General features: G+C 40.6%; 1 protein-coding gene across 1 annotated transcript; it reads left to right on the plus strand.

Annotated features, from left to right (window-relative positions):
• The first annotated feature begins 1,429 nt into the window (after positions 1-1,429).
• APLF (aprataxin and PNKP like factor) lies at positions 1,430-25,423 on the plus strand. Its single transcript, XM_074579287.1, has 9 exons — positions 1,430-1,791; positions 3,217-3,368; positions 4,617-4,743; positions 6,618-6,796; positions 9,546-9,934; positions 16,567-16,692; positions 18,129-18,175; positions 19,588-19,626; positions 24,431-25,423. The coding sequence occupies exons 1-9, from the start codon at positions 1,500-1,502 to the stop codon at positions 24,634-24,636; spliced, it is 1,557 nt and encodes a 518-aa protein (XP_074435388.1). The 5' UTR covers positions 1,430-1,499; the 3' UTR covers positions 24,637-25,423.
• The last annotated feature ends 1,923 nt before the right edge of the window (positions 25,424-27,346 follow it).

A 27,346-nucleotide genomic window follows, 5' to 3' on the forward strand; every position in this document is an offset into this window, starting at 1 on the left:
CCCAGGAAGGTGCACTGCTGCCAAGAAGCAGACCTTGGTCTACTTCCAGCTTTTCTAAGTTGGGTGGAAAATTGCTTCTTGCCTTAATTCCTTGAGGGACAAGATGAAAACCCTAAAGCAGGAATTCATCTTACTCCTTAAAAGAGGTGCCTTTCACTTTCTCTTCCTCTTTAGATTATTTGTGACCTTTAACTCTTGTTTGGGCTCTTACTGCAGGCTGGCTGGATTCTTCTCTTCAGCCAACCTTTTAGTGCAAGAAAATGCTGACTTGGTGTGTGTTTGCTTCTACTTCAAATGCCCTCTTCAAAATACAGATAAAATAGAGAATCCGTGCAGGGAGCTCTGGAAATTCCTGTACAAGAGTAGTACAATCTGTACATTCGAAGGGCAACCACTACCTGCTTCTGACTTTGCCTCATACTGAAACAACTCTACTGAAATGTGGGAGTTCTTGAACTGTTGTTGTTTTTGCTGCTGCTTCTCTTTTCACTGCTGTAATGCAGCCCTGCTCTCTAAACACACCAGATCCCCACACCGGGTGGGGATCATCCTTTAGCTGGTCCAGAGCAGTAACTGCAAAACCACTTCTATTCCGATCTACCTCAGCTTGCAAGCTGGACTCAACAGTGACTGACAAAATCATAGAACTGTCTAGGTTGGAAGGGACCTTTCAGATCATCGAGTCCAACCATCAGCCTAACACTGACAGAAAACATCATAAAACCGTGTTGCTAAGCACTATGTCTACCCGTAGATCTTCCAGCATGTTCAGCTCCCAACTCCTCAGAGCAGCTATAACTGGGAGTGCGAGTGGGGAGAGTTTCAGAACAGCTTCTCAGAGCTCCTGCTTCTTTCCTCTTCTCTACCCCACCTTTCTTTCTTCTGGATAGAAGTCGCTCAAGGTGTACTGAGACAGAGCCACCCAGGATGAATTTCCGGGAGGCAATTCCTCACTAGCAGGGCTGTTCTCATGAAACCAGAGCTCACACGCTGCCTAGCAGGGACATGTTGTCTTCTCCTCCCCAGCCCTGTCTACTGGTATGTGGCCTTTCTTCCCTGTCAGGGCTGCGCAGATGTGGGTATGATGAAGACGAGTGCTGGCCAGCGTGAGGACTAAGCGGATGTGCTGAGCTGGCCAGGTGTGGTCCTGGGCAGGGAACAGGACAGCATTGCTGTCACTTCTCTGTGTGTTTAACCAGACGTCCAGCTGTTGAGGTTCACTACCAAGCCAAGCCGTGACTATGGCGGTTCCCCCATTAGCCTGGGACAGGTGACGTGTCCTGATGTCATTTCTTTACGTATTCCTATTACCAGCCCCAGAAGCCTCGCCGCTGCGGACGTTACGTGGCTGGCGCTAACTTTACCTTCCAGGAATACCCGTTTCCCCGGTCGCAGTCGATCTCCCGCCGGCAGACGGCCCTCAGGCTCAAGCAGTGGTGCCTCCACAGGCGCTCGCTGCCCTCGATGACGCGGTGCCAGCCCTTGCACGTCGCGGCCGCATGACACAAGCTCTCAACGTCCAGGTCGCCGAAGATCCGACAGCTGACCTCCGCAGGGAGGACGGCCACGAAGTCGGCCGGGTCGTCTTTGTTGTCTTCTCCTCCTCTCCGCTTCTCCCGGCCCACAGGGCGGAGCGCGGCCCCCTCCATCCCTGCCTACCCCCCTCACCGCGGCTCCGGGCGGCCGGTGCCAGAGCCGCTCCTCCGCCGCCCGGCATCTCCCCGCCTTCCGTCTGCGGTGGGACGTCCCTTGTTTTTAAACCGAATCTTTCGGCTTTTCGGGCCGGCGGAGGTGAGTGACGTAGAGGGCTGCGACGTCATCAGGCGGCGCCCGCGCCTGAGGTAAGGCCGGCGCCGTCCCTCGGGAGGGGAGGAGGCCGCAGTGGACCCCTCACTCCACTCCTCCCGAGGGGAAGGGGGCGGCTGCCGCCCCCGGTGCGGGTCCCTCGGGAAGGGGCTGGCGGGGCAGCCCCAGCCGCCCGTGTTTCTCCTCTCCAAGCAAGGAACCGGTGGGCTTGTGCCCGCCCTGCGGCGCTGAGGAGGAGGCGGCAAGGACTGCCCGAGCGGTGCTCACTCTCCTAATTTCCTCCTAATTCTCTGTGCTGGTGAATTGGCTAGTAGAAGGGCAAAGGGGTGAAGGAAAAATAATTGCGGTTTTGGTGCGCTTTCGCGACTGAAAGGCATTTCAGACGCGGTGGCTGCGACCTGAGGCGTTTAAAACCAGCGCCCGAGGACGTGGTGTCGCCTCAGAGCTGCAGGTTGTAGCCCGTGTTGAGAACTTGACAACTGGGCTGCATCGTGGCCAGCAGGGCGAGGGAGGGGATTCTGCCACTCTGCTCCACGCTGGTGAGACCCTACCTGGGGTATCACCTCCAGCTCTGGGGCCCCCAACATCAGAAGGACATGGACCAGTTGGAGCGGGTCCTGAGGAAGCCACAAAAATGATCAGAGGGCTGGAGCACCTCTGCTGTGAGGACAGGCTGAGAGAGTTGGGGTTGTTCAGCCTGGAGAAGAGAAGGCTCCAGGGAGACCTTACAGCAGCCTTCCGGTACCTGAAGGGGCTACAGGAAAGAAGGGGCTCTTGATCGGGGAGTAAGGTGATAGGGCAAGGCATAATGGTTTTAAACTGAAAGAGGGGAGATTTAGATTAGGTATCAGGAGGAAATTCCTTCCTGTGAGGGTGGTGAGACACTGGCCCAGGTTGCCCAGAGCAGCTGTGGCTGTGGTGTCCCTGCCTATGGCAGGGGGGTGGAACTAGGTGGTCTTTAAGATCCCTTCTGACCCAAACCATTTGATGATTCTAAGTGCTGGATTCCTTGGGCATCTGATCCTGAAAACTGTATCTTAATGTTGTTACCTAACTGTAAGTATAGAATTAAATTTTGGGAAGTTGCAAATTCTAAGCTGTAATTTCACCTTTCTCAAAGTCTTCTCAAAGTCACTAGCAGTGCCTAGTATAAATTACGTACTTAAAAGCGAGAACACAGTACAGTAGGGTTCTGCAGCAATTGGAAAATATTTGCTTCAAATTACTTTCAGTGGAAGGTGGAAAGGAAGGCATGTTTATTTCCTCTGTAAGTTGATGTAAAATTATGTTATGTTTAATTTAGAAGTGTTTTAATGGCAAATGTTCAGACCAAGTTCTGTGGTTATGCAAAAAGTATGTGTTTATATTCATAATGAGTTTGACTAGCTAAAAATGAATTTGTTTTCTCAGAAAAAAATCAGGAGGCTGATGTAGAAGCAGCACCAACTGTTCATCCTGTTGAGATGTCGTGTAGTCCATCATTAAGAGAACCAGCACGTTCCAACTGTGAGATACAGGGAGCTGCAAAAATTAGGAAAAATGATGCTACTTCCAGACATCTGGTGAGTGCTTAATTTTTAAGTTAATATTTGTAAGCATGTGTTGAAAATGAAGTAATGGTGTGTTTTCTAAACCTTTTTCTCTGGAATATAAAAAAAAAAAATGGCTGCTGCTATAGGAATATTTTGAACTAACGATATGGTAGCTGAGTTCAGTACTGCGGAACAAAATCCATGGTCTCTGGTCTGTGCTGTAAGTACCTGTGCTGCAAGTACCTGTGAATGCCCAGAGGAATGAATGGCTCTTCTTCCAACCTAAAAGCCTCTGAAACTTATATCTGGAGAGCGTGCGGTTGGATTGTAGATGCTTTGTGCTGGCTATGAGTAATATCTGTTTATAGTGTACTAGCAGCCCATTTCATTTGAATTGTACAGTTTTGATGGAGTTGTGTTGTCAAGATCCATACAAACCCACAGAAAATAACTCCCCTGTTTTTTCCCTGGCAGCCAGCACCTTGTCCAGCAAAACAGAGTTTTCCAAGCAAAAATCTTTCGCTTTTTTAAAATGCGGCTGAGTAAAAATGGCTTTCAGACAGTCTGGTGTGTGTACAGAGCTGGCAGGATTTTTCTTAGGTCTTCTGTTGTGTATCCAGCGATGTAGTGCTAAAAGGGACACATTGGTCAATGTCATTGTACAGTAGATAGCTACGTACGACGAATGAAATGTCAGCCTTTACTGTAGCTGAGATTCCTGGGATGGATACTTGCCTTTTAGTAAGTAGAGATTCAAGCTGATGGTATTACTTCCAGTACATAAGTATGTACTGAACATGACTTCGGTGTATTTAATTTGTTTAGAGTCTGGTTCCTTTCTGGAGAAAGGAATTGAGAGAATGCTAGCAAGACTTTTCTGGTTTTTTGGTTCTTTTTTTGATAAACAGGCATTTGTTTGTTAAACATTCTCTTATTTCAGTGTGTTGAAGCTCTATAGCAAGATGCTGATATAGCTCTTCTATGACACTTTCAGTCTGTAGCTTTTTAGATATTTATTCTAAAGATCTAAGGAGGTGTTTGGGTTTTTTTTACTACATGAAGGTTTCTATGGAATTGTTTTTCTGAGTGTGTAGGAACTATAGAAAAAAAAAAAAAACCAAACAACAAGCCCAAATCAGGCAACGGGCACCATCCAGAAAGCAGGTAGTTATCCAGGATGTGTTTGAAGAACGTAACTGTGTATAAACTTGTGATCTAGTTTTTTGCCTCTCTCTTTTGCAACTGGAAAAAGGTACTAATCAGTAAATGTTGTTTCAGGTTCCTCTTTCTGATGATAATGAAAATGAACAGTCAAAATCTATTCAAAGAAAGAGAGTGCTTCCGTCTTGGATGCTGGAAAGAGATCTCCTGGTTCAGAGGATTTCTGAGCCTGTAATGAAAGGAGGTAGGTTTGCAGTGTAGTACACTTGCATACCAATATACATTCATGTGTTTTGATGCTATGTTCTTAAATTATAATGGTGGTGATAGAAAGTATTAGTTTGCTACTTCTCTTTCCATGTTTTGCCCCTGGCAGCTGGCAGAGACTGACTTCTGTTGTCGTCTTTATTATCAGCCCTATGGGTGTGACAGAGCTCTTTCTGATCAGTTGATTTTCTTCCTGTTCTTTTTTTTTATGCCAGATAGTATACTCTCTTTGGACAGCTGAACATCTGATGTTCTGTAGCCTGTTCCTATAAACTTACGTCTTTCATTTAGTATGTAAATTCTAGGTAGTTTCTGTGCCTTTAATTCTAAGCCTTCTCCACACTTAAGTCACTGATGTAGTGCCTTTCTAAGTTTAGATTCCTCTAATTTCACAGGTTTTAGAGCTGGGGTGTTTTGGGTGGTGGTGTGTGTTAGTTTATTTTTAACTGTGACTGAATCAGACTTGATAATTTCAAGTCCAGAGTTTCTTCCTAGGAGGAGCAGTTCATCGCATTATAGTAATTTCTGACTAGTATGAAGCATTCCCTTGTGTCCTTCTTGCAAAAAGAAATTGCTGAATATACAATAAGCTTCGACCCCTGTGTATCAGTGGTAGCAGCATCAAAATTACTGTGTTTAGTCACTATCAATGGGAGACACATGGGTGCAAGATTGGCACAAGCCCAGGAAAATTTTCTAGCAGTCTGGCTTCTGTCCTGGGAGCTTGTAAAGAGTTCTAAAACTGCTATTAGATGGTCTCTGACAAACTTATTGCAAGGCATTTATGGAACTGAAGGACTAAAGAACTGAGAGAAGGGAAATGACTAAGCACATTAACAGTGCTTCTGCGTTTCTATGTTTCTCTCTGATGAAGGCAGCATGCCCCACCCTGCTCACGCTTCTGTGGTGAGGTGTGAGGTAGTTTAGGTGCTAACGGCTGAGTTTCCTTCATTAGTCAATCTAAGTGTATGAACTGTGGCTGGTGGGTGTATGTCCGCTCCTCTGTGTCCAACAGCTATTCTGTCATGCCTCTGTTTCCATCTGCTATCTCTGCTGAGGTGATCTAATGGAAAAATTTGGCTCTTGATACCCAAGCAGGCCTGCAGAAGTATTTCATGTGGTGTCTGACCAACTGCTTCTTATCTCCTGTAGTAAATGCAGGAGTCTGGATGGATTGACCTGGGCAATTCTGGCTGTAAACACCTCTGTCATATGCCGTTGGCTACTCTGCCTATTCCTCTCCTCAAAAGCTAATTTTGAGAAAATTAGAAGAAGCAAAAGAAATTTTACTCCCCCCCCTCCCCCTTCCAAATCTAGACTGTTCCCTGCTGGCTTATTCCCTCAGGTGAAAAAATTGCATGTACCAGAGGACTGCCACTGGCCACGTTGAGTTGTTGAGTCCTGCACTACTGTAATTGTTTTCTTTATGTTTGATTCTTGGGGGTTTTTTGGGTGGGGTGGGAGGTTTTGTTTGTTTGCTTTTTCTGCACAAGTACTAAAATGTCTGTTCTATATGTGTTTATAATGTTTGTTTCAAACATTATAAACTGAACATTTTGATCACATAGGTGCAGAGATTTGGAGCTGTCTGAGCAAGGGATATCTGTCTGGTGTTGAAGGCCTGACCTTGGGGGAGCTAGAGATACATAGGAACGCTATTGGAGCTGTTTAAAATTCCCTATAAGCGGGAAGTGCAAAATGTGTTGTTGAAATAGCAAATGCACAACTGCTGCTTTTTCTCATGCTTTTTGCCCAATCTTCTGCTTTGATGTAGCTTTAGATTTCTAATGCGGTCAGGATTTTTATTGTAATAGTTGCATTCCAAAAGTACCCTTTTATTTTTCTTTTAAGGTAGTAGAATGAAAAAATGCCAAGGAAGGGGAGAAAGTAATATGGACTCATTAAAATCAGAAGTAAATGTGCAGCAGAAAAAAAGATTAGCTTCTGAAGAAACTGTAGAGGATTTTGAAGGTGAAGAGCAAGATCAAGGGAAAAGGAGCTGTCTTTCCATCCCTGCCCCTTCATCTCAGGTAATTTTTTGGCTCAGGGCAGAACCATGGTATTTCAAAAAATGACAATGTAATTGGCAATGTCATATTGAAGGTTGAGTTTACAACATAACTATGTGTTCTGCTTGTGATTTGTTGTTTGAGTTGTTTTAAAATGCCAGTCCATTGGACAGCACTATAGCAAGGACCTGGAAGTCTTCAGAGACTTGGTTTTCTGCACTTCCTTCTCAGGATCTGGGATTTAAGCCCCAAATGTTCCACAGAAATACCAGGCTTTCAGCTTTACAGCAAGAGGCTGGAATATGTGGGCCGAAGTACTGGTCCTAGGATTGGCTTAGTGTGTGGTTTCTTTTTCCAAGAACCGTTTGGGGATAGGTGATGGTGTGACAGTGATATAATGTGACACTGGACTTTGCCCGAACGAGTGCCATTCTAGTTGGTGAAGTTTTATGGTCAGAAAATTATGGCGTGTGGCTTAGCAACTGCTATGTCTTGAAGAAAGGTAGCAGGGAGTGTGCTTATGGCACTATCTAATAATCCAAGCTCAAAAAAGGAAAGCAAAAAAGTAATCTGAAATCCAAAACTATCTGTGGCAGTGAGCGAACGGGCACTTCAGTCCAGCTGCTCGATGTGTCTGTGTCTTTAAATTACAGCTGCATTTATAGGTGGTTAAATGCTTACTGATAGCACCCTGCTAATAATGAATGGAGAAGGGTCATTATCAAAGACAACATATTCTGATGAGAGGAAAGTGAGGCTTTCACAGACTTTTCCTTTAAGTGAACAACCTGGGCAGGTGTTTCTAATGTCTAGCATTACAATTACCTGGATCTGTTATAGGATCTGATAAAATACTTAAAATACTACTACTTGGTAAGCTTCATGGTTTTTGACACAGAAAACAATTGGGGGTTGGTTTTGTTTTTTAATTAAATCTTAAGGTTAATTGAAATTAGCTACTCAGCGTACCCTTCAGGGTGGTATCTTTTAATCCGAAAAAGTGTTCTGAGAGGGGAGCTTTGTTGTTGGCTGGGTACGTTAATACCAGCTGCAGTGCTGCTTTCTCTTTGTCAAACTACAAGGTGAGTGACTACATAATGAATTGTTTCATTTTGCAATTTGTGAGTATGAAGCCTTACTTATTTTCTCCTAATAATGTCATAAATCATTTTTATCTTGAGCACAGTGTAAGAAATTGCCTTCAGAACTTTGCATAAAAAATAATGTCTTCGTGCAAGCAAAAATAATAATCATAGAGAACTCTAAAAAAAATTGGAATTTTGTTAACAAAACCAAAATCATGCTCCTACTGTCACATTTAAGGCAATTGAGAAAATCTGCTGTAGGGTGGGAAGTAAAAAGAATATTAATTCTCCTAAGTGCCAGGGGCCACCAGATGGCAGTGAGGCTACATACGCGCTATAACCAGTGCCAATAGTCTGTTCTGTGGTTTTCCTTGACTACAACCTGTTTTTTAACTAATTGTCATAATAAATGTGAAAGTGTTTAGTCTCGTTATATACAATATAGGCAATGGATTGAAGTATGTTTAGAGAAGTCACAAGTGGGAGTGGCAAATTAGAGTAATTTAGTCCTCCTTTTCTAAAAGGAGGACTAATTTCCTAAACTGCAGTTGTTTGCTGAGCCTGATTTTGGGAGTCTCGATAAAAGAGTCATCATTGTCTCCAAGTTGACTTGCTAAATATGCTGCTGTCAGGGTGATTTGATGTTACTGCTGACTTTGGCCTTTCTTAATCATGTTGCTGCTCAGATGTAATTGTCTCTGGTTTTGGTTATCATTTTATGAGACTTGCATCGAAAGGAACAAAATCAAATAGGAAACCACCAGCTGATTTTCAAGCTTTGCCAAACACATACTTGTAAACCCAGTATAAATTTACCGGAAGGGAGCCTAGATAATAAACTGTAGAGAGCAGAGACCTTTGAATAGTTCTGTAGTGTATCAAAGTAGTTCAGCCTTCAGTATAGGTATGATTCCAGGTAATGTCTCGGTTGTCAGGATGATGTTCCTGTCTTGATTATGTATCTTATTCTTTTTCTCAAGCACACATCTCTTATTTTAAGTGCATATATGATCCAAAATTTAAAATGCAGTGTCTGTCAAAAGTGAAATTCTTGCCTGATGGTATCTACTGACAAACTGTATTATGATTTAGAGTCATGAGCTAAAGCATTTAAGATGTATTGGGACGGGATTAAGCTCAAGGTGTATATCATGAATTCCCATATATAGATAAATATATATATATCCCCCGTATACCTTGGTACTTCAGGGATTAAAACTGATTCTTGTATAGGAATGTATGTTCTTCTAAAGTGTATCTATAACCCCCATTCATTCTCCAGGAGCAGTACGTTTAATTTAAAATTAATTTAAGCTGAAGTCCTTGGGCTATTCACAAACTGAGGTGGTGAGAGAGGAGCCTGTCTGTGTTGGGAGGGAACTGAAGCTGAGGACAGGAGTACTAGGATAAGTTTTTCTTTAAATTGTGTGTGTGTCTGTGTGTTCCTAACTTGAGCCTTTCATTCAGCAGCTGCATTTTGCAGCTAACTTCAGTTTGGAAAGTGGAGTAGAAGGTTTTAAAGGCTGGACCAGATGATTTTTTGAGGTCCCTTCCAACCTGGCTGTTCTACGATTCTCTGATTTTGAAAACTGGAATGATGAGATGAGGCAGAGTTTGACCTTAAAGCTTTTAATTCTGAAGAACGTAAATTTTCAGGTCCTTCAAAATGTAACCTTGTTCCACAGAATACATCTGGATTTCCCCTTGAGAGTACCGTGAGAAAAATGGAAGAAAATGGCAAGACTGGAACAAAAACCCCTGGAAGTTCTCTGGAAAAAAATGGTAGGCAGCTGCATAGTAAATGTTCTAAAAGAATAGGTCAGATCTCCAGTAAAACAAATGTAATTGAGGAAACAGAAAACAAAGAGCAGATTACTGGTTCTACAAGCCAACAAGCTCACTGGGGCAGGACTTACCAAAATTTTGGTGCCCAGGAAGGGATTCTTGAGCCTGATGCAAATCTGGATTACGAGACTGAAATTTCTGATTCAACCAGAAGTGCAGATGCTTCAGAAAGCTCCAAACAGATCAAGCGTAAGAGGACACCTTGCATGTATGGAACAGGCTGTTACAGGTAAAGCAAAATTAAAACTAGCTTAAGATAGCTTATTATTAAGAAGTAATGTATTAGCTATGGAAGAAAAAAACGTAAAGTCGTTACAAGCTTTGATTTGAAAAAAAATCTTTTGGTAAGCAGGGGACTGATGAGAAACAAATGGCATAACAAAAATTTTAAAAGTATAAAAGGAGGAGCCAGGATGTTGTGCTAACTGCTACTATAACCCAAACAAGGGATGAAATACTTCAGCAAATTAAAAGATGAAATGTAGGAAATAAGAAACAAAGGTCCATTTTAGAAAAAAAAAAATAAAAAAACCCACTGTGTGTACAGTACGTGTACCAGCAGGGAGAAGAGATGTAAATGGTTTAAAGCCCAACATAGACCCTGTAGGCTTGCTTTATTACCAGATAAAACTTTTATGAAAGATGATTGTATTTATTGAAGTTATTGCATGCTTTGTGATCTGAATATTTAAAATACTTATTATTGGTCCTCGCTAAATAACCAAGAATGATTTTTATTATAAATTGGCCGGTCTGCCTTTTTTGTTGGGTTTTTTTTTTGATGCTTTTAGTTCCTACCTAAAACCAGAACAAGGCATACTTACAAGCTCCATGTTAACCCTTGTCTGGTCAGTGTCTTTGATAATACTTCAAGTGAAGAACAATTTTACTCTTTTTTTTCCCTTTTTTCTCCTACTCATATCCTCGCACTTCACAGTGAAAGATCTGTCATACAAAAATTGTGTGCGATACAAATGTTCCAGCAAAGTTCCAAAACACCATTGCTGAGTGCCTGGCCTCCTGATAGTTCTTTCTGCCCAGAAAAGATCTGGGGTGCTGTGTATTGATATATCAAAGAGAAGATACAAATCTAGAGGTGGTCTTGAGGCTAGCAAATGACCAATGACCTGAGGACTGCATTTAGAAGACTTTTGGCTCTACATAAATCTGTGTACACCATAAGCACAAAATATAAGGCTAAGCCAGGAAACAGGGGGCCCTGTGACTTTTCCTTTTTTTCCCTTCTCCTCTCCCTTCTCCTCTCCCTTCTCCTCTCCCTTCTCCTCTCCCTTCTCCTCTCCCTTCTCCTCTCCCTTCTCCTCTCCCTTCTCCTCTCCCTTCTCCTCTCCCTTCTCCTCTCCCTTCTCCTCTCCCTTCTCCTCTCCCTTCTCCTCTCCCTTCTCCTCTCCCTTCTCCTCTCCCTTCTCCTCTCCCTTCTCCTCTCCCTTCTCCTCTCCCTTCTCCTCTCCCTTCTCCTCTCCCTTCTCCTCTCCCTTCTCCTCTCCCTTCTCCTCTCCCTTCTCCTCTCCCTTCTCCTCTCCCTTCTCCTCTCCCTTCTCCTCTCCCTTCTCCTCTCCCTTCTCCTCTCCCTTCTCCTCTCCCTTCTCCTCTCCCTTCTCCTCTCCCTTCTCCTCTCCCTTCTCCTCTCCCTTCTCCTCTCCCTTCTCCTCTCCCTTCTCCTCTCCCTTCTCCTCTCCCTTCTCCTCTCCCTTCTCCTCTCCCTTCTCCTCTCCCTTCTCCTCTCCCTTTTTTTTTTTTTTTGCCTTCAAATTATTTTTTCTCCCTAAGGCGCTTGAACAATAGGAAAACCAGTGAGGTTATTTAGAAAACAAACAAGCACAAGTAAATGGATTCTTGTTTATGTTCAATCTGTAAATCAAAAGCATAAAGCTGTTATGTTAATGAATACATCAGATTTCCAGCTTTCATGCAGGTTTTTTTCATGTATCTCAAATTTTGCCCTTAATGAATATGATGAAAACATGTTTTATTAGGCAGTTAAGCTCATCCAGTAGTACAAATGCAGCCTCTGGTTTGCTATAGCTACTTTTAATTTTGCTAAGATAAGTTTTCTCCTGTATGGGGGTTAAGCTGATTTAATGCTCTAATATGCTGAAGGATTCCTAATGTTTAGGAAGGCAAATTTTAGCTACAGCTAATATGGAATAGGAGTCTGTATGTGTGTGTTTATTCTTGGGTCTTTATTCACTTCAAAAGCAATACTTTTCCAAAAGTATAGGTAATACTTAAGTAAAAAGAAAAGTAAAGTAAAAGAATGCTCTGGAATAACGCATAACAAAATCTTCTTCTGTTGGAGAAGTTTGTAAATAGGAAGTATCAAAAACATCAGCTTTGATCTGCCAGAAATGTCATGCGACTAAATAGTGAAAGAAATACTCTTTGTAGTCTGTCTTAGTATTTGCTTTTAATACAAGATGACCAAGTCGTCTTTCTGCATCAATGGCATAGCTATGTTAGATTAAAGCGAATAACTGCAACTACTCATGTTTTCAACAGACCATGTATGTAAGTGTGACGTGTATGGATGCTTTGAAGGAACACGTTGATAGCATATTCAGTTTTTCATTGTGTAGTGTTTTCCTTGAGCAAAAACTAGTTTTTAGAGTTGCTAAGGAAGAGGAGGTGCTTTGAGTGCTCTTTTGAGTACAGTGGATAGTTTCCCTCTCCTTCATTACTTTAACCTTATGAAAGGTGTCTTCCAACAAGATATGCTATAGGAGTCAACATCCTAAAATAGTACTGCTTTGGTAACTATAACATTTCCTTAAAGTTCTTTTCTAGGTTAGATTTCTTATTCATAAAATGTCATTTATCCAATAACTAAATACTCTTCAGAGTTCTAGTCTTTATTTTGTAAAATCCTATTAAGAGATACTTGTCTTCTGGATATGATCAGTAAAATAGTACAAATCGAAAAGATTAAATGCTAGTTCTGTTAATTTTATTAGATTTCTCTAACACATATCTTAAACGTTTAGGAAATAATTTTGTAACCCACAGTTCAGTTTCTTCATTTATGAATTTGAAAACACTGCTTTTGAAAGAATCAAGCTTGATGCACACCTTTTGCTCCAGGGTTTCTTCTTGTCGTTGTCCTTCAGTGACAGATTCTCTTTCTGAGGTAGCCTGAAGCTTTACCAAATTGAAAGAAACTGCTGTTACCAACAGGACGCAAAGTGCTCTGTGTGTGTTATATCTGACTATATTTGTTGTGGAGGAACTTACTCTTTGAATACTGTCTTGTGTTTGTTTTCTCTTCTGGTGCTTCTTTTTCTGAACTTAGAAGAATAGGGAATTAAAAACAAATCCGAACCCAACCTCACTTTTCAAGGGCTGCATAGAAGGGGTGCGGTAGACCTGAACTCCCATCTCTAAAACCGTAACCCACAATTTTCGTCCACACTGGGCATGTGTAAATCTTTCCCATAGCTGTCAAAGCAGGGGAACGCTCAACCAGCCTTTGGATTACTATTGTGTTCTTTTAAATACTTAGCTTTTTGTTTGCTTGTGAAAATAAGTATTTTTCCTTTCACCTTAAGCTTTTAAATCTGGCAGCTGAAGACCTGAGTGTGTCTTTTGGAGTCCTGTTTTCTAATAAGACTTAAAATTTATAGCTTACAAACATCTTAAACGGAGTTGTGGCATAACTTCAGGCTTGAATTCTACAGCTCCGTAACTCCTGCTGGCAATTCGTTACAACTTCCCTACCAGTTTCTTTAGTAGCTGAGAAGATAAGCTCTTGAAATGGCAGGGGTCTTCTGCATGTGGTTATGAAGAGCCAGGGATTCTGACCTAATCAGTTCAACTTGCGCTGGAAAAAGCATTTAAGTTGTTTTTGGTAGCTGCACAGACAAAAAACTGTCTTAAATATTTCACTGAGCAATACTCAACTTCTGCTTGAGATGGCTGTATTGATTCTGAATAACTTTATCAGTTTTATTTGCATAACTTTTATTTGCATAATTTTCTACATCATGAAGTGTGAGTATACAAATTCAGAGCGTCTGTGAAAGTAAAGTTACAGTAACTGTGTGAGTACGTTTATGAGAAGGCAAATCTCCCATAAAACTTCATTCTTAAAATAGGCTTTTAATTGGTTGATTTTTTTGTGTGAGTAAAGCTTACTGATTTTGTTTTTATCAAATGAGTAACATATTCCTGTGCAGTGGTTTTGTTGTGAAACTAATTAACTTTGGAGTGCAACTCATGGCGTGATAGATGTTGTGCTCTTACAACTCAAATCTTTTGTGTCTTAAAAAAACCCAAACAACCCCAAAAACCCAAACCAACAAAAAACCTCAAACAAACCAAACCCTTAATAAAAGAAAGAAGCCTCAGGTTTTTGCAAGAAGGGAAAATGTTTGCCTAATATAAGCTGTGTACTTCTCTGCGTCTATTTATTTTGCTGGATATCATTACACAACACATAGAGGTGGAATTATGGACAAATTATCCCAGTAAAAGGAAGATAAAATATGATGTTTCTACTGGTCCTGAGCATCTGAAGTAAGACATGTTTAAGATGCTTCACAGGTAACGTATAATTTGAGGATCATCATCCACTGGACCAAAGAATCCTGAAGCCTCGTAATCAGGAGTGTACATCAAGACCTTTTAATCTCTTCCTCCTTCCTCCCGTACTACTTTCTTTTTCTTTTTCCTTTTTTTTCCTCTCTTCCAACAAGGGCTGTTTGGTGTTGTCCAAGTAGGTTTCAAAGTAAATTTTTGAAAGAAAATGGGTATCTTCTAACATACGATAGGTTGGCTAAATGACAGCTATTAGGCCTTCTTTCCTCGGTGGCTATGATGCTCCATGTATCTTATTGTAGGAATAAATATAAAAATGATTTCACAGAACATTAGTTGCTTCTGTATCCCTTTCAGAAGATAAATCGTGTCTCAAATGACTCAAAACTCTTGCTTATATTGCTAATAAGCTAGCTTCATGGGTTTAGAAAACAAAGCAAGTAGCCTCTAAAATTACTTGATTTCATCCCATTTTACAGCCAGCCTGAATTTGGTGTAAGTGAAGTTTCCTGAGAACTTGTGGTAGAATAAATGATGAGTAAATGCAATCTTGCAATGACTTCTAGTGAAAAAATATTTACTTACCCTACAGTTTGCAGGAGTTAACAGAAAAGACCGGGATAAGAAGTTTGTCACCTCTGTAAATAGATCAAAGAGTTACTGGGTCTTTGATAAGTATCTCATTGAAGAGTTTATCTGTAGCTTGCTTGTTGAGCTTCCTGAATGAAAGATACCAGGCAAATGGAGATTTGAAGTATCAATACTAAATATCTAGTAGTTTTTGAATGCCTAAAAGGAGTCCTGAATGGCTGGTAGAGCTCACAGTGCTTAATCATTTTGCAAAAGCTGTAACAGAAGCTTTTTTTTCTTATGGTAGTAGGTGAAATGCTGAAATTAACATTGGCTGTTACCTATAAAGTTTGTAAGAGGTAGTTGTGAATTTAAAGGAGAGAATGGCTGAGATCAATGAAGAAGCTGTTGTGTATGTAGCTAGCTACATACATGTTTTTGGCTTTGTGTTTCTAAATGCAGCTGTAACAAGTGTAAATAAAAGCAGTAATCACTCTGTAGTGTAAAGTTGTCATTCCTCTTGCTTGAGGCAAGAAGTTCGCCTTTATAATTTGCACAGATGCATTGAAGGTTATGTACTTAGTGTGGTAAATCACTGAAGTATTTTGTGGATGTCTTTTGGAAAATAATTTATTAAAATATCTCACATTCCATGCTTTTAAATATTATGCTTGGAAAAAAGTGTCTCTAAAAGAAATCTTAGGGAAAAAGTAGATTTGCTTTTGGTATGAGTATGTTCGCTTTGACATAATTTTTGTAGTGTTTTGATCTGTCACGTGAATTTCTCCTGAAGTTGTAACCCGTTTTTCTGTGTTCTTTTTAATGTCACTTACAGAAGTTTTGTAATGCAAACTCTTCTCTAAGTAGTGTTGTTATAGCTGTCTCGTGTTGTATGGTGTGTATCCAGACATATTGCCTAGAAGCAATAGGAATGTTCTTTCAATAATGCATAGGTTTGTATTCACTACTTGCACACCCTGGATTCAACTCTGTAAGTGTTGCAGAGCAAAATGTCATGGATGCTACTAATGTGCCCTCATCACTAACATTGGTGTGACTCAACTACATGCAGAGCCATCATGTCTTATGGTACAACTTCATGTCATCGTTGTAATTTGGTATTTCAAATAAAACGTCATGGTAGCCAACCAAACTTGCCAGCATAATCAATGTAACGTCTAATAGACTGCTCCATCTGGAATAATGTGCTAGCATTTGAAGTATTTGAGTGAGCAGTAACTTGTATACGGAACAGAAATAATAGTTGAGGGCAGATTGCCTGAGGCTAATATGCGATTACCCGAGGATGTGGGGAGTCTTTAGTGCTGCAGTTGTTCAGCTGGCCCTTCCAACTTGTGCTAAGGCTTCAAGTAGAAGTTTCTATCGTGCTTCGATAGCTCCAGAAGGAGTCATAACAGAGCAAGTTGTCCACTGAGTAAGGTTCATGCTATGTGACTACATCAGTAGATTGTGTATTTGTTGGAGGTCTGAAACTTAAAGCTGAGATGGCAAATAGGAAAATTCCTGTTTTAACCTCCTTTGCAGCCTGTGCTGCAAAGCAAAGCTTTTCTTCTGTTATCATGAAAGTAGGTCTTACATTCTGTATAAAGTTAGATGTTAGAAGCTCTTTCTTATGTAACCACAGAAAAATGAGTTGTCACTGATTCAGTAACACCCTTCTTATCTCCACTTCTCATGTTTAAATGGAACAGTCAGTTCTCTCTATATATTTGTCTTTTCCAGGAAGAATCCCGTTCACTTCCAGCAGTTCAGTCACCCTAATGATGATGACTATCATGAAACGGAGATCGTAACTCAGGGTAACAATGATAACCGGCCTGAATGTCCATATGGAACGGCTTGTTATAGGTAAGAAACACTGTACAAAATGGCTTTTCTTGTTTTACAGGTTAAGACTGTTCTCCCCTGGAGTTACAAAATTATAATAGGATAATGAGTAATTCTTGACGTTAAATCTTGAGTGTAGGCTATCATTATGGTTCTTCCTAAAGTCTCACTGCCTTCTGAAATTTCCTGTGGACAGACTGCTACCTTTAAAGTACCCAAGTCTGTGCAAAATATTTGTTAGTGATTTCAGCTGGTAAACATGAAAACTTGACTTTTGGAACCTATTCAGTGACTCAAAGATCAACACGTTTGTCAATGTAGTAAACTATTCCCCCTTTTTTTTTTTTAACATAGATTATAGTTACATGTTGTTCTTGATATGTAATTTATAAATTTTGATAAAGTATTTGTTGAGGTTTTGTACAAAAACTATTTTAATCGGTTTTGATTTGTTAGAAAGCATAATTTAGGTAACAGCAATAAAATCCAGTTTATGTCTGACTTCAGTTTCTTCTAAGCACTGTTGATTTTCTTCAAAAGATTGGTTTACCTCATTGTATTTCTCAGTGTCTAGGTTTTACACTTCTATTTAGCAGAGTTTAATGACTGCTCTGTAATGGAAAAAATGGACAAAAGGATATATTTTGAGGCAACAGCAATTCTGTGGGAGCATATTGAAATTAACAGCTGCTGTTAATAAAGATTTGCCTTAGCAGAAACACTTTCTCCTCTCTCTCACAGAAATTGTGATGATCCTAAAGAGCATGTTCTCTATGAAATGTAACAAAATGAGGGTGGCTTTTAAGAAAAAGCCATGTTATATTCAGCTAATGCAGAAAAGGTTTCTCTTCTGAAAAACAGAAAATTGAGAAATCTGGGTTTATTTCGATAACGAAATTGACAACATACTTTTCAGGAGTACAACGGATGCTTTATGCAATTCCAGATAAGACAACCTCTGTGCTGTATTAATTGATAATTTCTTAAATGATCTAAATGCTATGCCTTGAGTTGGGATCAAATGGTCTGATGCTGACAATAGTAGTAAAACACTGAAATAGGCAATTCTTCTTGTTCCAGTACAGTGTATTTAATAAGAAGCTGTATTTTCATTTTTTATTCAGGTAACTATCACTTCTGTCTAATGCACACATAATGTACATTGGGATGGCAGTAGAGATAGAATTGTAAATCAACTTGAAGCATGTGAATTTGTGACAATTTTTTTGACATAAAAAATAAGACTTTTCTAGTGAAGACTAACTGTACTATTCTGTTCTTTGAAGAATAAGAAAACATAAATAAGCAATTGCTTTTACAAGGCAGTCTTCACAGCAAGGGTATTCTGTAAAATATAGGAAAAAGGGATGAAAATTATCCATAAAATACCAAGGAGTTCTGGGCTTGTTAAGTGTGGAACAAGGTGGCAAATCAAGCTTTTACTGTTTTCTTTGCAGGAAGAATCCACAGCACAAGCTAGAATACAAGCACAGTGCACCTCCAGGTAAGCCAACTTGTTCGATGTAGCTCAAAGTGTGGGAGGGTGAAACTCCAGAACCCAGTAATGGATACCAAAAACTTGGACTAAAATGCTTTCAGCTACTGTAAGTGAAAAACACCGCATTTACAGCTTGCTTTGTATTGCCCTGCACCCTTGTGCTTCTTAAGCTTGAGTTCTTGCCCTTGTCTGTGATAAGGAAGGTTGCTTGGCCACTGCAAACCTGCGCTCACTTTTTCATATGTTTTTCAACTGAAGTGAGATGGCCTGGGTCAGACACAATTGACATAGTTTATATGCGTTTTATCTTACATATTGACAAAACTGCTGTGTGGCAAGTGGCTATTTTCATAGGTTTTATTGAAAGTTAAATATGGTGTAGTGTGACATTACTGGATCTCTGTATTCTACTTCCTCCATTCAGAGCTGCAGTATTACAATGAAAGCAGGCAGTATAGTTAGGTGTTACTGAAGTTATTTGTCAACACTGGGTACTGCAGTAAATTATTTCTGTAGCTTTTCTCTCACCCCCATAGCAAAATGTGTACAGAGAAATATTTTATGTTTTAACTGTATAGATTTATATGTTAAGACTTCATACTTACTTTTTATTCTTATTTTCCTTTTGATAGGAAATCCTCAGGTAATATGATTTTAAAGTCTTGTGATGCTCTAAAACAAACATTGCAAGCGTGTCTGTCATCTTATTTTAAATTTTTTTTGGACCAATGATTTTCATACTGAGAGAACAAATTTTTTCATGTATGTTCTCTTGAGGCTTGGAGGCAATATAATTAAAACTGAATCTGAGTTTCTATTCTAAAACTTTCTAGTCTTTTATATTCCAATAACTAGACTTGTTGAAAAACACAGGGGAATGTGCTGTTTACATTTTTTCTGTTTGTAAAGAATTCAAAGAGATACTTTGCATTTTTTGTGCTTTTCTTGATTATTGGACTTGAAATTTTTTTCCACTTGAAATCCCAGTGCAATAAACAATACTTCAGAGCATGACAGTTATGGAAATGCAATGATATGTATTTTACTTTAAAGAATCAGCATTATGACATTATTAAGGAGAAATGGCATTTACGGAAACAATAGTGTGAAATATTTAAATGTTTTGAAATACTCCAATTTTCTACTTAAAAAATCCAACCAGTATTGATGACATTTGTCTGCAGATGGCATGATTCATAATAGCAAGAACTGTTCATCTGGGTATTCTCTCAAGAATCATTCAATACTAAAAAAAAGGGGGGGGGGGTTGGGCAGCAGAGTAGTTTCTGTACTTGTAAATACAGCAGAACCATTGCAGCATTTATTTTAATAGGTCAGTCTTCTATTCTACCAACCTCGATGAATAACCCTTATGCTAGGTTGTACTCTGTCCTGACTAATAACTTTTCTCTCTTTAGTAACCGAAAGAAGAACCCGACAACGGACTTCAAAAAATGGTGAGCATGTTCTAACGTTGTGAATGGGCACATCAGCACGGGGTGCAACTGATCTGCCTTGGTTTTCGGGCATTTAATAGTGCTGGAGATGCTTGATAATACTTAGCTGAGGAGAAAATATTCGTTATTTTAGTATAACCCTGCTTGTTTTATCACATGTAATAGTGCGGAAATTGTCTTTGTGTCAAGCTTCCTGGGTTGACGTACCTATACTTCCCTGGAAGCAGACAAGAAAGCAAACAAATGTTTTAAAGCAAGACACGTGGCTAAATTGATTCTTCCTTCCTTGCACAGGGGTCATAACAGGATGAAAGGAATCCAATATTTCATCCACAACTAGTTAAGGTTGCCCTGTAAAGATTGATTGCTCTTGAAACATTGGTATATTCCTTCTGCATTGCATTGACCTTTAAATAACTTTCAAGTGATATCTGTGCATGTGCTAATGAGCTTTTCTTATACTTACTAAGAGGTATTGATGTTTCAGGTAAGATACTGGCTTGTTAGGACTAAAGTATAGAAGAAGGTTAATGTCTTTGAGATCGGGGCAGCTTTAACTTTAAACCACATATATATCCTTCTTACTTTAATTTCTAGTAATCAGTGAGGATTATGTAGTAGCACAGGTGAGCTGTAGTCTCTCTTGATAATGTAAATTGTAATACTGTGTGTGAATATCTCCTCCACTTACCAGTGGCACACATAGCTTGCTTTGCTGCTGCCAAGAAGGTTAACTTACACATTGTGAGTGCGTGGACTCCAGCTTTAAATATCCTTTCGGTCTGTTTTCAGGCTTCTTTTGTGTCTCTTTCATGTGTGAAGCTTCCTATTCTTTCTAAAATAATTTTAAAAAGAGCTTTAAAGAGCAGCCTGAAAGTCTGATGGTATGCCATCTTCACTTCCACTGGCCTGAACAAAGCATGAGGATGTGGAACTGCGGCATCTCAAGTAGAAGTGGGAACTGGCTTGTCTTCCTTGAGATCACCAAGGTGATCTCCCAAAGAAATCGTCAAAATAGAGAGATCTACCTTCTAGAGAAAATAAATAAAAGTGCAAATAAGTATAGTTAGTTTTCTAGGCAGGGTGTTTTGCCCTCCGTTTCCGTTGTGGGTAGATGCAAGAGTTTGCCGTTATTCTTTCTGCTGACAAATTTTTTCCCCATCTCATTTCCTTATCGTGTATGCACGCACTCTTGCTATCACTGAATGCTTGATAGGGTTGTATCTGTGCACTAGTATATTCTGAGGCGTATTTGTTACTGTCTGTTTTGATGCATCCCATGCCCCATCTTGGTCACTGCTCCCTTGTAGAAATGTGTATTACAGCGTCGTGAGAATTGTTAGCAGCATTGTAAGAGCAGTGAGGCGTTAAGATTTTATAATGAAGCAAGATGAACTGTGTGCATATCTGAAGTCCTCCTTACTCTAAATCTAAATCTTGAAGGTTTTAAACTGTAGCTGTGCTTTCATAGGTATACCTTCCTTACCTGAATGGTAGATCTTGCGTGTACAGCTCATGGCACGTCGTCAGCCAACCGTGACTATGGGTGGAATAGTCCTTCTCTTGTAAGCACATAAAACTTTAACACGGAAGTGAAATTCAGTTTATCAAATTCAACTCCTCTTACTAAGAAAGAACCAGGGAAGAACTGATGTTCCGTGCACAGGGAAAAGAAGGGAATTCATTAATTAAAGTGCTGTTCATATTTACTGGATTTTTAGTTTATTTTTTTCTATGTCTTGTTGACTGGCTTGCTTAGCTCTCTTGAGGGCAAAGCTTGTAAAAGGCTGGGCTCCACAAGCTCATGTCTGAGGCAGTCAAATGGAGGCATGTAAGGTCAGTCCCACAGACAGTCAGGGCTCCACTAACCCTTATTTCGTGCTGTTTGTCACAACCGCGCTGTTAAGCACAGCAGCATTAATTTCCATACAAGTGTATTTAAACTCCACCAGCCAAGAAAAGAAGGGTACCATCTACGTGACATTTGATATGTTCAGTTTTTAACATTTTTAGCCTAATTGTTACCAGAGGGACTGCAGATTGCCTGTAGAGAATGCAGTCTATGTTTTGAGAAATAATCTAAGGCTAATTTCCGGGAGAATAGTTGTAAAGGAGGAAACAAAACAAAACAAAAAAAGGTTAGAGTTATGCTGTCATTAAATTGTCACTACTGAATGACCTCACTACGTTGTTGCTACCCAAGATGAATGACCTGCTGTGGCTATAGACTATACAGGATTCTCCTACATGCTTCTTTGTAGGTTTTCTAGCAAGCTAATCAGCTCACTTCCAAATATAACTCTTTGAAAAGGGCAGTCAGCATGTCAGCAAGCTTTTTCTCCCCACGTGGAGCAGATAGATACTTTCAGAGAAAGTTTTAAGGTCATCTTTAGAAATATGGTACTAGGGAAAAGGCAAAATTGCGCCTAATGAGCAGCTTTAGGGGCTGTGGGGCTGAGTTAAACTGTAGTGGAACGAGGTGGAGTGGGAAGACATGGAAGGAAGCACATCATTCACTGCTGAAATCTAAAAGCATTGATGTATGGGGAGGAAAACCATAGTATGCTCCTTGTACATTTGTAGGAAAATATATGGAAGTAATCGGTATTTTGCCAGAATTGCTACTTCTGTTCTAAAATACCACCCCATAGTGCTTTGAAAGTGAAGAGCAGCTTTTCTTTGCTAAGCAGGTTTTGGGCTTATTACTCTCATAAGCTTAGCCTTGGAAAAGGGATTTTGTTCTTATTGTATTTAGCATCTTTGTTTTGACCTCTCCCCTCCAAGACATAATCCATGCCGCAGGACCATAGTCTGTGATTCTTAGAAGCAATTCTGCTGGTGTGGGTAAACATGGGCGTGATTAATTTCCTCTGAAGTCTGGTAAACAATAAACTAGCAAGCAGAATAGTGGATTACAGCTCAAATTTCAGTGTTGGCATTTTCAGGATTTTTTGCTAGGTAGTGCACAGTCAGTCCTTCAAAGAATATAGATTGCTAGCCATAGCATATTTCTCAGCTATGTTATTGGCTGTGTCACGCGTGGCTGAGGAGGTCATTCAGTGCCCCCGTAGCACAATTCACCCATAAAACTGTGTATCTTTGAGAAACTTGGCTAATGTTGTAAATGCTTTCGAAAGCCTTGGCTGAGAGTTGCTATAGAGTGCAAAATGTTAATCAAACCATAAGATAATTCTGGAATAGTAATGTTCCCACTAGTAGAAAAATGTAACTGATAGAAGATGTGATCTGACTACATAAGGTACTAGTGTTCTCATTAGTTCACCACAGGCATAGCTTGCATGCCTGGAGCTCTGACCTGAGGTTGCAAGAAGCTGCTAAGAAATGCTTATGGTTAATATAAATGTTGATGATTTGGACTAGGATCTGTAGCTGAGAAAAAAAAATACATGTTGATAGTTTCATATGAAAGATGATAACTGCTCAGCAGATAAATTTTCTGTATGAGATCATTGACAGGCTATCTCTAGATGAAATAAGAATGCAGAAATTGGAGGCTTGGAAGAAGAGAAACAAATATGGTTTTACTCAGAGGTATGACTGAAGGGCAGAACACTTGGTTGGAATATTAACAGACTGTGGCTAGTTAGGAATTGTGGACATGTAAGAAAAAGAGAGAGAGTGCAGGCTTTTAGAGCAAGGGTTATGCACATCTGCCAAAATCACGAAGCAGTGGAAATAAACTTGTTAAGGTTCACAGCTACCAATAAATAAAAGGAGAAGACATGGCAGCAGCTTTATATAGACAATACCAAATCAGATAAGATAAGGCTTCTTCAAATAGTAGAATTATCCTTCCCCTGGGAATTGATTTAAATGTGCCAACGTAGTCAAACAACTAAAAGAATACTGCAAAACAAGCTGTCTAAAAAAGTTTAGGAACATGCTGTGAATAGCATCCATTTCTTGTAAACAGAGGTTTCTGAGTCTTTGATTCTTGCCAATACAGAGTATTACGAAATACCATGAAGGCAGGAGGCAATTTGATCACAAATGTAATTTGTGAAGAAGATGGATGGACAGCCAATTAGAAAGCAGTGCGATAGAATAGACTGAACTGGGAAACAGGTAGGCTGCACCCAGCTCAGGAGAGAAGTGTTCAGCACGTGTTGTTTCCTTAACCTGTGTTCAAAAAGGAAGCACAGACTATCCAGCATGGATCCAAGTTGAGAATGTAGGAGGCGAGTGATCTAGCAGATTCCCTTCTCTCACCTGAAGCTCAGGAAAGAAGTGAATGGAAATTAAAAGCCATGTCAGATTCCAAAGAGTATGAGTATCTAAGTAAGTACTAAGTAAGTATATATGGATGAAGGCAGAAAAGCGATGGTCAAAATAGCCCTTTGACAATAGCTAGAGGCTAAATGGCAAGATAGATGGATTGTTTAGGTACAGAAGCAGCAGGAAGCCAACTAGGAAAATTGTGTGTGCCACTCCTTAGGGAAAGGAGGGTTATCAGAAGACATTATCTCATAGTGTTTTCATCTGATATCAGAAGACATTATTAGAAGAGGCCTGATTCTGTCTTCCAAGTGCCGGAAGAAAAGCCAGTAAGGAAGACTGCTAAGTAGTCAGAGTGCTAAGTGGTAAGTGCTGCAGTAGGGGTCAGAGAGAGATGGCACAGCTTTTCATGAATCTTGAAAATCAAACCCAAAATTGTCAGCATTGCATAGAGTGCTTTAGTTGATTCTTTCCCCTCCTGAGGGGAGAGACTAACTAGATGGTCTCTGGAAGGTCTCTCTAGTTCTGTATTCACGATTCACGAATATATGACATTTTGTCCCTACAGGAAGAAGGGCTGTGGAGAAAGACAGTGCCAATGATGATGAACCAAATGAATATGACCTTAACGACAGCTTTATAGATGATGAGGAAGAGGAGTGTGAACCTACTGATGAAGACTCTGACTGGGAACCAAGTTCAGAAGACAAGGATAACGAAGATGTTGAAACGCTTTTGCAAGAAGCACATAGATTTGTTAAGACCAAAAAATAGCTGCAGGGGAACAACATTACGAATGTCCAGTCTGATTCTGCTAAAACATGGATGTGCAAGGAAAGGAATTGCTTGGAAAACTGTTTTTTTCCTCAGTGATGTAGGCACTATAGGAAGATTTTAATGGGGTCGAGGGGATTCAGCAATGCCTCTCTTGTCCATATGTATTATTTTGGTGGGGTTTTTTTGTTTTATTAAGTGGTGGAGGCAGAGGACTGAGCTCTGGAAGTTTTTGGTTTTTCTCATCTATTTCTTTTGCAACACCATTGGTGTCTCATAGTTTGAAATACAATTTTAAAGATTGTTAATGCTTCCTCTTCCTGTGCTTGAAAGAAATACTGGCATTAGGAAAGCCATTTGTTTTGCTAAAACACAATATATTCTGTGTTGAATTAAGAGGAGTTACACGTCACACTTGCAGTATCACAGGCTAACTCTTGGGCATTGCAGGAGAATCCGTCTAAACCATTTTTTAATGTTGTTTTGAGTTAGTGCAGTCTTAAACTTCATTAGTCTGCTACTAGCTGTCCTTTTAGGTGTCATTTCTTTGATTCTCTTGATGTACAGTGGTTAAATACAGGTTGTCTAAATCACGTGAGAAGAGTATCTCAGTGTATTGAACCACTTGGTTGCCTCAATAATTTTGGTGTATTTGCTCTAATTACAGTAGTAGCTCTTTCCATGCCTGTACATCACTGGAATTGTGTTCAGTTCATAATAAAGCTGAAGTCTTGATGACTGTATTTTTGCACAATTAAACCTGTAACATACTGTGGGAAAAACGTGTAACTGTGTCTGTGATTTCTAAAGACTTTGGGGGGAAGTCCTGCCTTCAATGTGTTCACAGCTTCTCTGAGCTTTCAAGAAAGGTAAGGTCTCAGTGTGGTTTGGGACAGATGACTGGAGCCATGTGAATTGGGTGCTTTTTTGGACATAATCCTGAAATTCTGCAAGGCAGGCATTCTGTGGTTGTGGCTCCCCTGTGAACACTGCCCAATCATGGTTGAAAATAGACATCCAAATACACTCAAGCTTTTCAGTTGGGTGGCAAAATATTCTGTGCTTAAAATAAAATGGCCATTGCTGCAAGGTGGCATTGCTTTTAGATGCAGGATCATCTTTTGTCAATTGTTGTTAGAAGCTTCTCTCAAAAATTGTAGATATCGAAAATATAAACGTTTACAATGGGCAACTGTTCCAAATGTGGAGAACATCGGCTTCTCTTGGCCCGTGGGTTACTGTTTGCTAAAGCTATTCCATACAGAAACAATCTAGTTGGTGTTTTTTACAGTGTCTGATGATTTCTGTGACTGTAACCCTCCTCAAGCCGAAGCATTCTGCATTGTCGTGTTATCTTGTGAATAGCTGTTTAAGCTGCTCTTGGGTGCTGCTAGCCTTGACTTTGAAAGTAGAAATAGCTTTTTGTCACTGGAAGCTCCCAGTCAGATATGTAATCACAAAAGCAAATTTAGAAGTAATTCTTGGTTTTTCATGATAGATCAAGTTTTATTACTGAACTGAAAAAGGACTGAAATTATGTATGACCAAAGCAGCACCCTGGGACAGTCGAAGCCATAAACCAAGCTGCTCTGTACTAGTAGATTGATGTTATCTCTATTTAAGCGTATTTTCCTGCTCTTGTATTCTTTCCTTAACACAGGATATATTTTTAATCTTATGGAGGGATGAATGTGAAACTCCAGGATATTGGAATATTGATTGAAACCACTCTGAGGTATGGATGAGGCTACTCCGACTCTCCGCAGACGCCCCAATGTCAAGTGACCCGATGCCTTTTCAGTGAGTCAGGAATGCACCACAACTTAGCGGGCTGACTCTAGAGATAGTCCTGTGATTACACTCGCTCTGGCTACCGTTTACTCTGTAAATGTATTAGTGAAATAATAAGGGGTACATTCTGACCATCTATGCCGATTGCCTTCGAAAGGCAAAGTATAATATTTCCCCAGGTAGTCTCTGCATCACATTACCCTGTAATATATGCTTATTAGTTCTGAAAAGAAGAGGCTGTTGGAATCTTTACCACCCCCCCAAAAAAAGTATTTTAAAACGGTGTACTTTAAATGACGTGAGTAAGAAGTGCTTTTTTTCAGCTGTCCCCCTTAGCGGGTACCCATCCATTTTCACAAGACAGGACTAAGATGCGTAAGCTCTCTTTTCCTTGCATTATGAGGCGCAAACCGTAATTCCTCCTCCTCCTCCTCCTCCTTTTAACTCATGATACCATCCTTCCAAGCTGCCCCGGAATTCCCTTCCCGTAGCACCTGCAGGTTTTGGTATGTTTTCCCTCATTCCCGGCTTCCCCTGGGGCTTCCCCCTCCTCTTACTCCACCGCGCCGCCCCCCACCCTACGTCGGCGTCGGTGTAGGCGCCCGGCGAGGCGGCCGTTGGCGGCAAGGGCCGTCGCGCGAGGCGAGGGGGCCGTTGGCGGCAAGGCCCGTCGCGCGAGCGCGGGCTGTGGAGCTGCCGGGAGCGGCGCCACCCTGAGGAAGAGGAGGAGGGAGTTGGGCGTTTTCGGGGAGGACGGCCGGGGGAGCGGACACCTTGTCCTCAGGTAGTGGGGAGAAGACGGAGCCGCTTTGCTCCGGAGAGTGGGGGCAGCGGGCGGGCCAGATGTGTGGAGACTGCGCCCGGCCCTGCCGCGATGGCGGCCACAAGCACCCAGTGTGTCTCAGGCTGTGGGGTGTGG

Source organism: Larus michahellis, chromosome 3 (genome assembly GCF_964199755.1).
Source record: "Larus michahellis chromosome 3, bLarMic1.1, whole genome shotgun sequence".
Taxonomy (NCBI): domain Eukaryota; kingdom Metazoa; phylum Chordata; class Aves; order Charadriiformes; family Laridae; genus Larus; species Larus michahellis.

Bases quoted from the DNA above. Each gene is read 5' to 3' on its own strand.
- APLF (XM_074579287.1), top strand. From the start codon at position 1,500: ATGACACAAGCTCTCAACGTCCAGGTCGCCGAAGATCCGACAGCTGAC. The intron at 3,369-4,616 runs GTGAGTGCTTAA...ATGTTGTTTCAG, and splicing joins ATGCTACTTCCAGACATCTG to GTTCCTCTTTCTGATGATAA. The intron at 4,744-6,617 runs GTAGGTTTGCAG...TTTTCTTTTAAG, and splicing joins TGAGCCTGTAATGAAAGGAG to GTAGTAGAATGAAAAAATGC.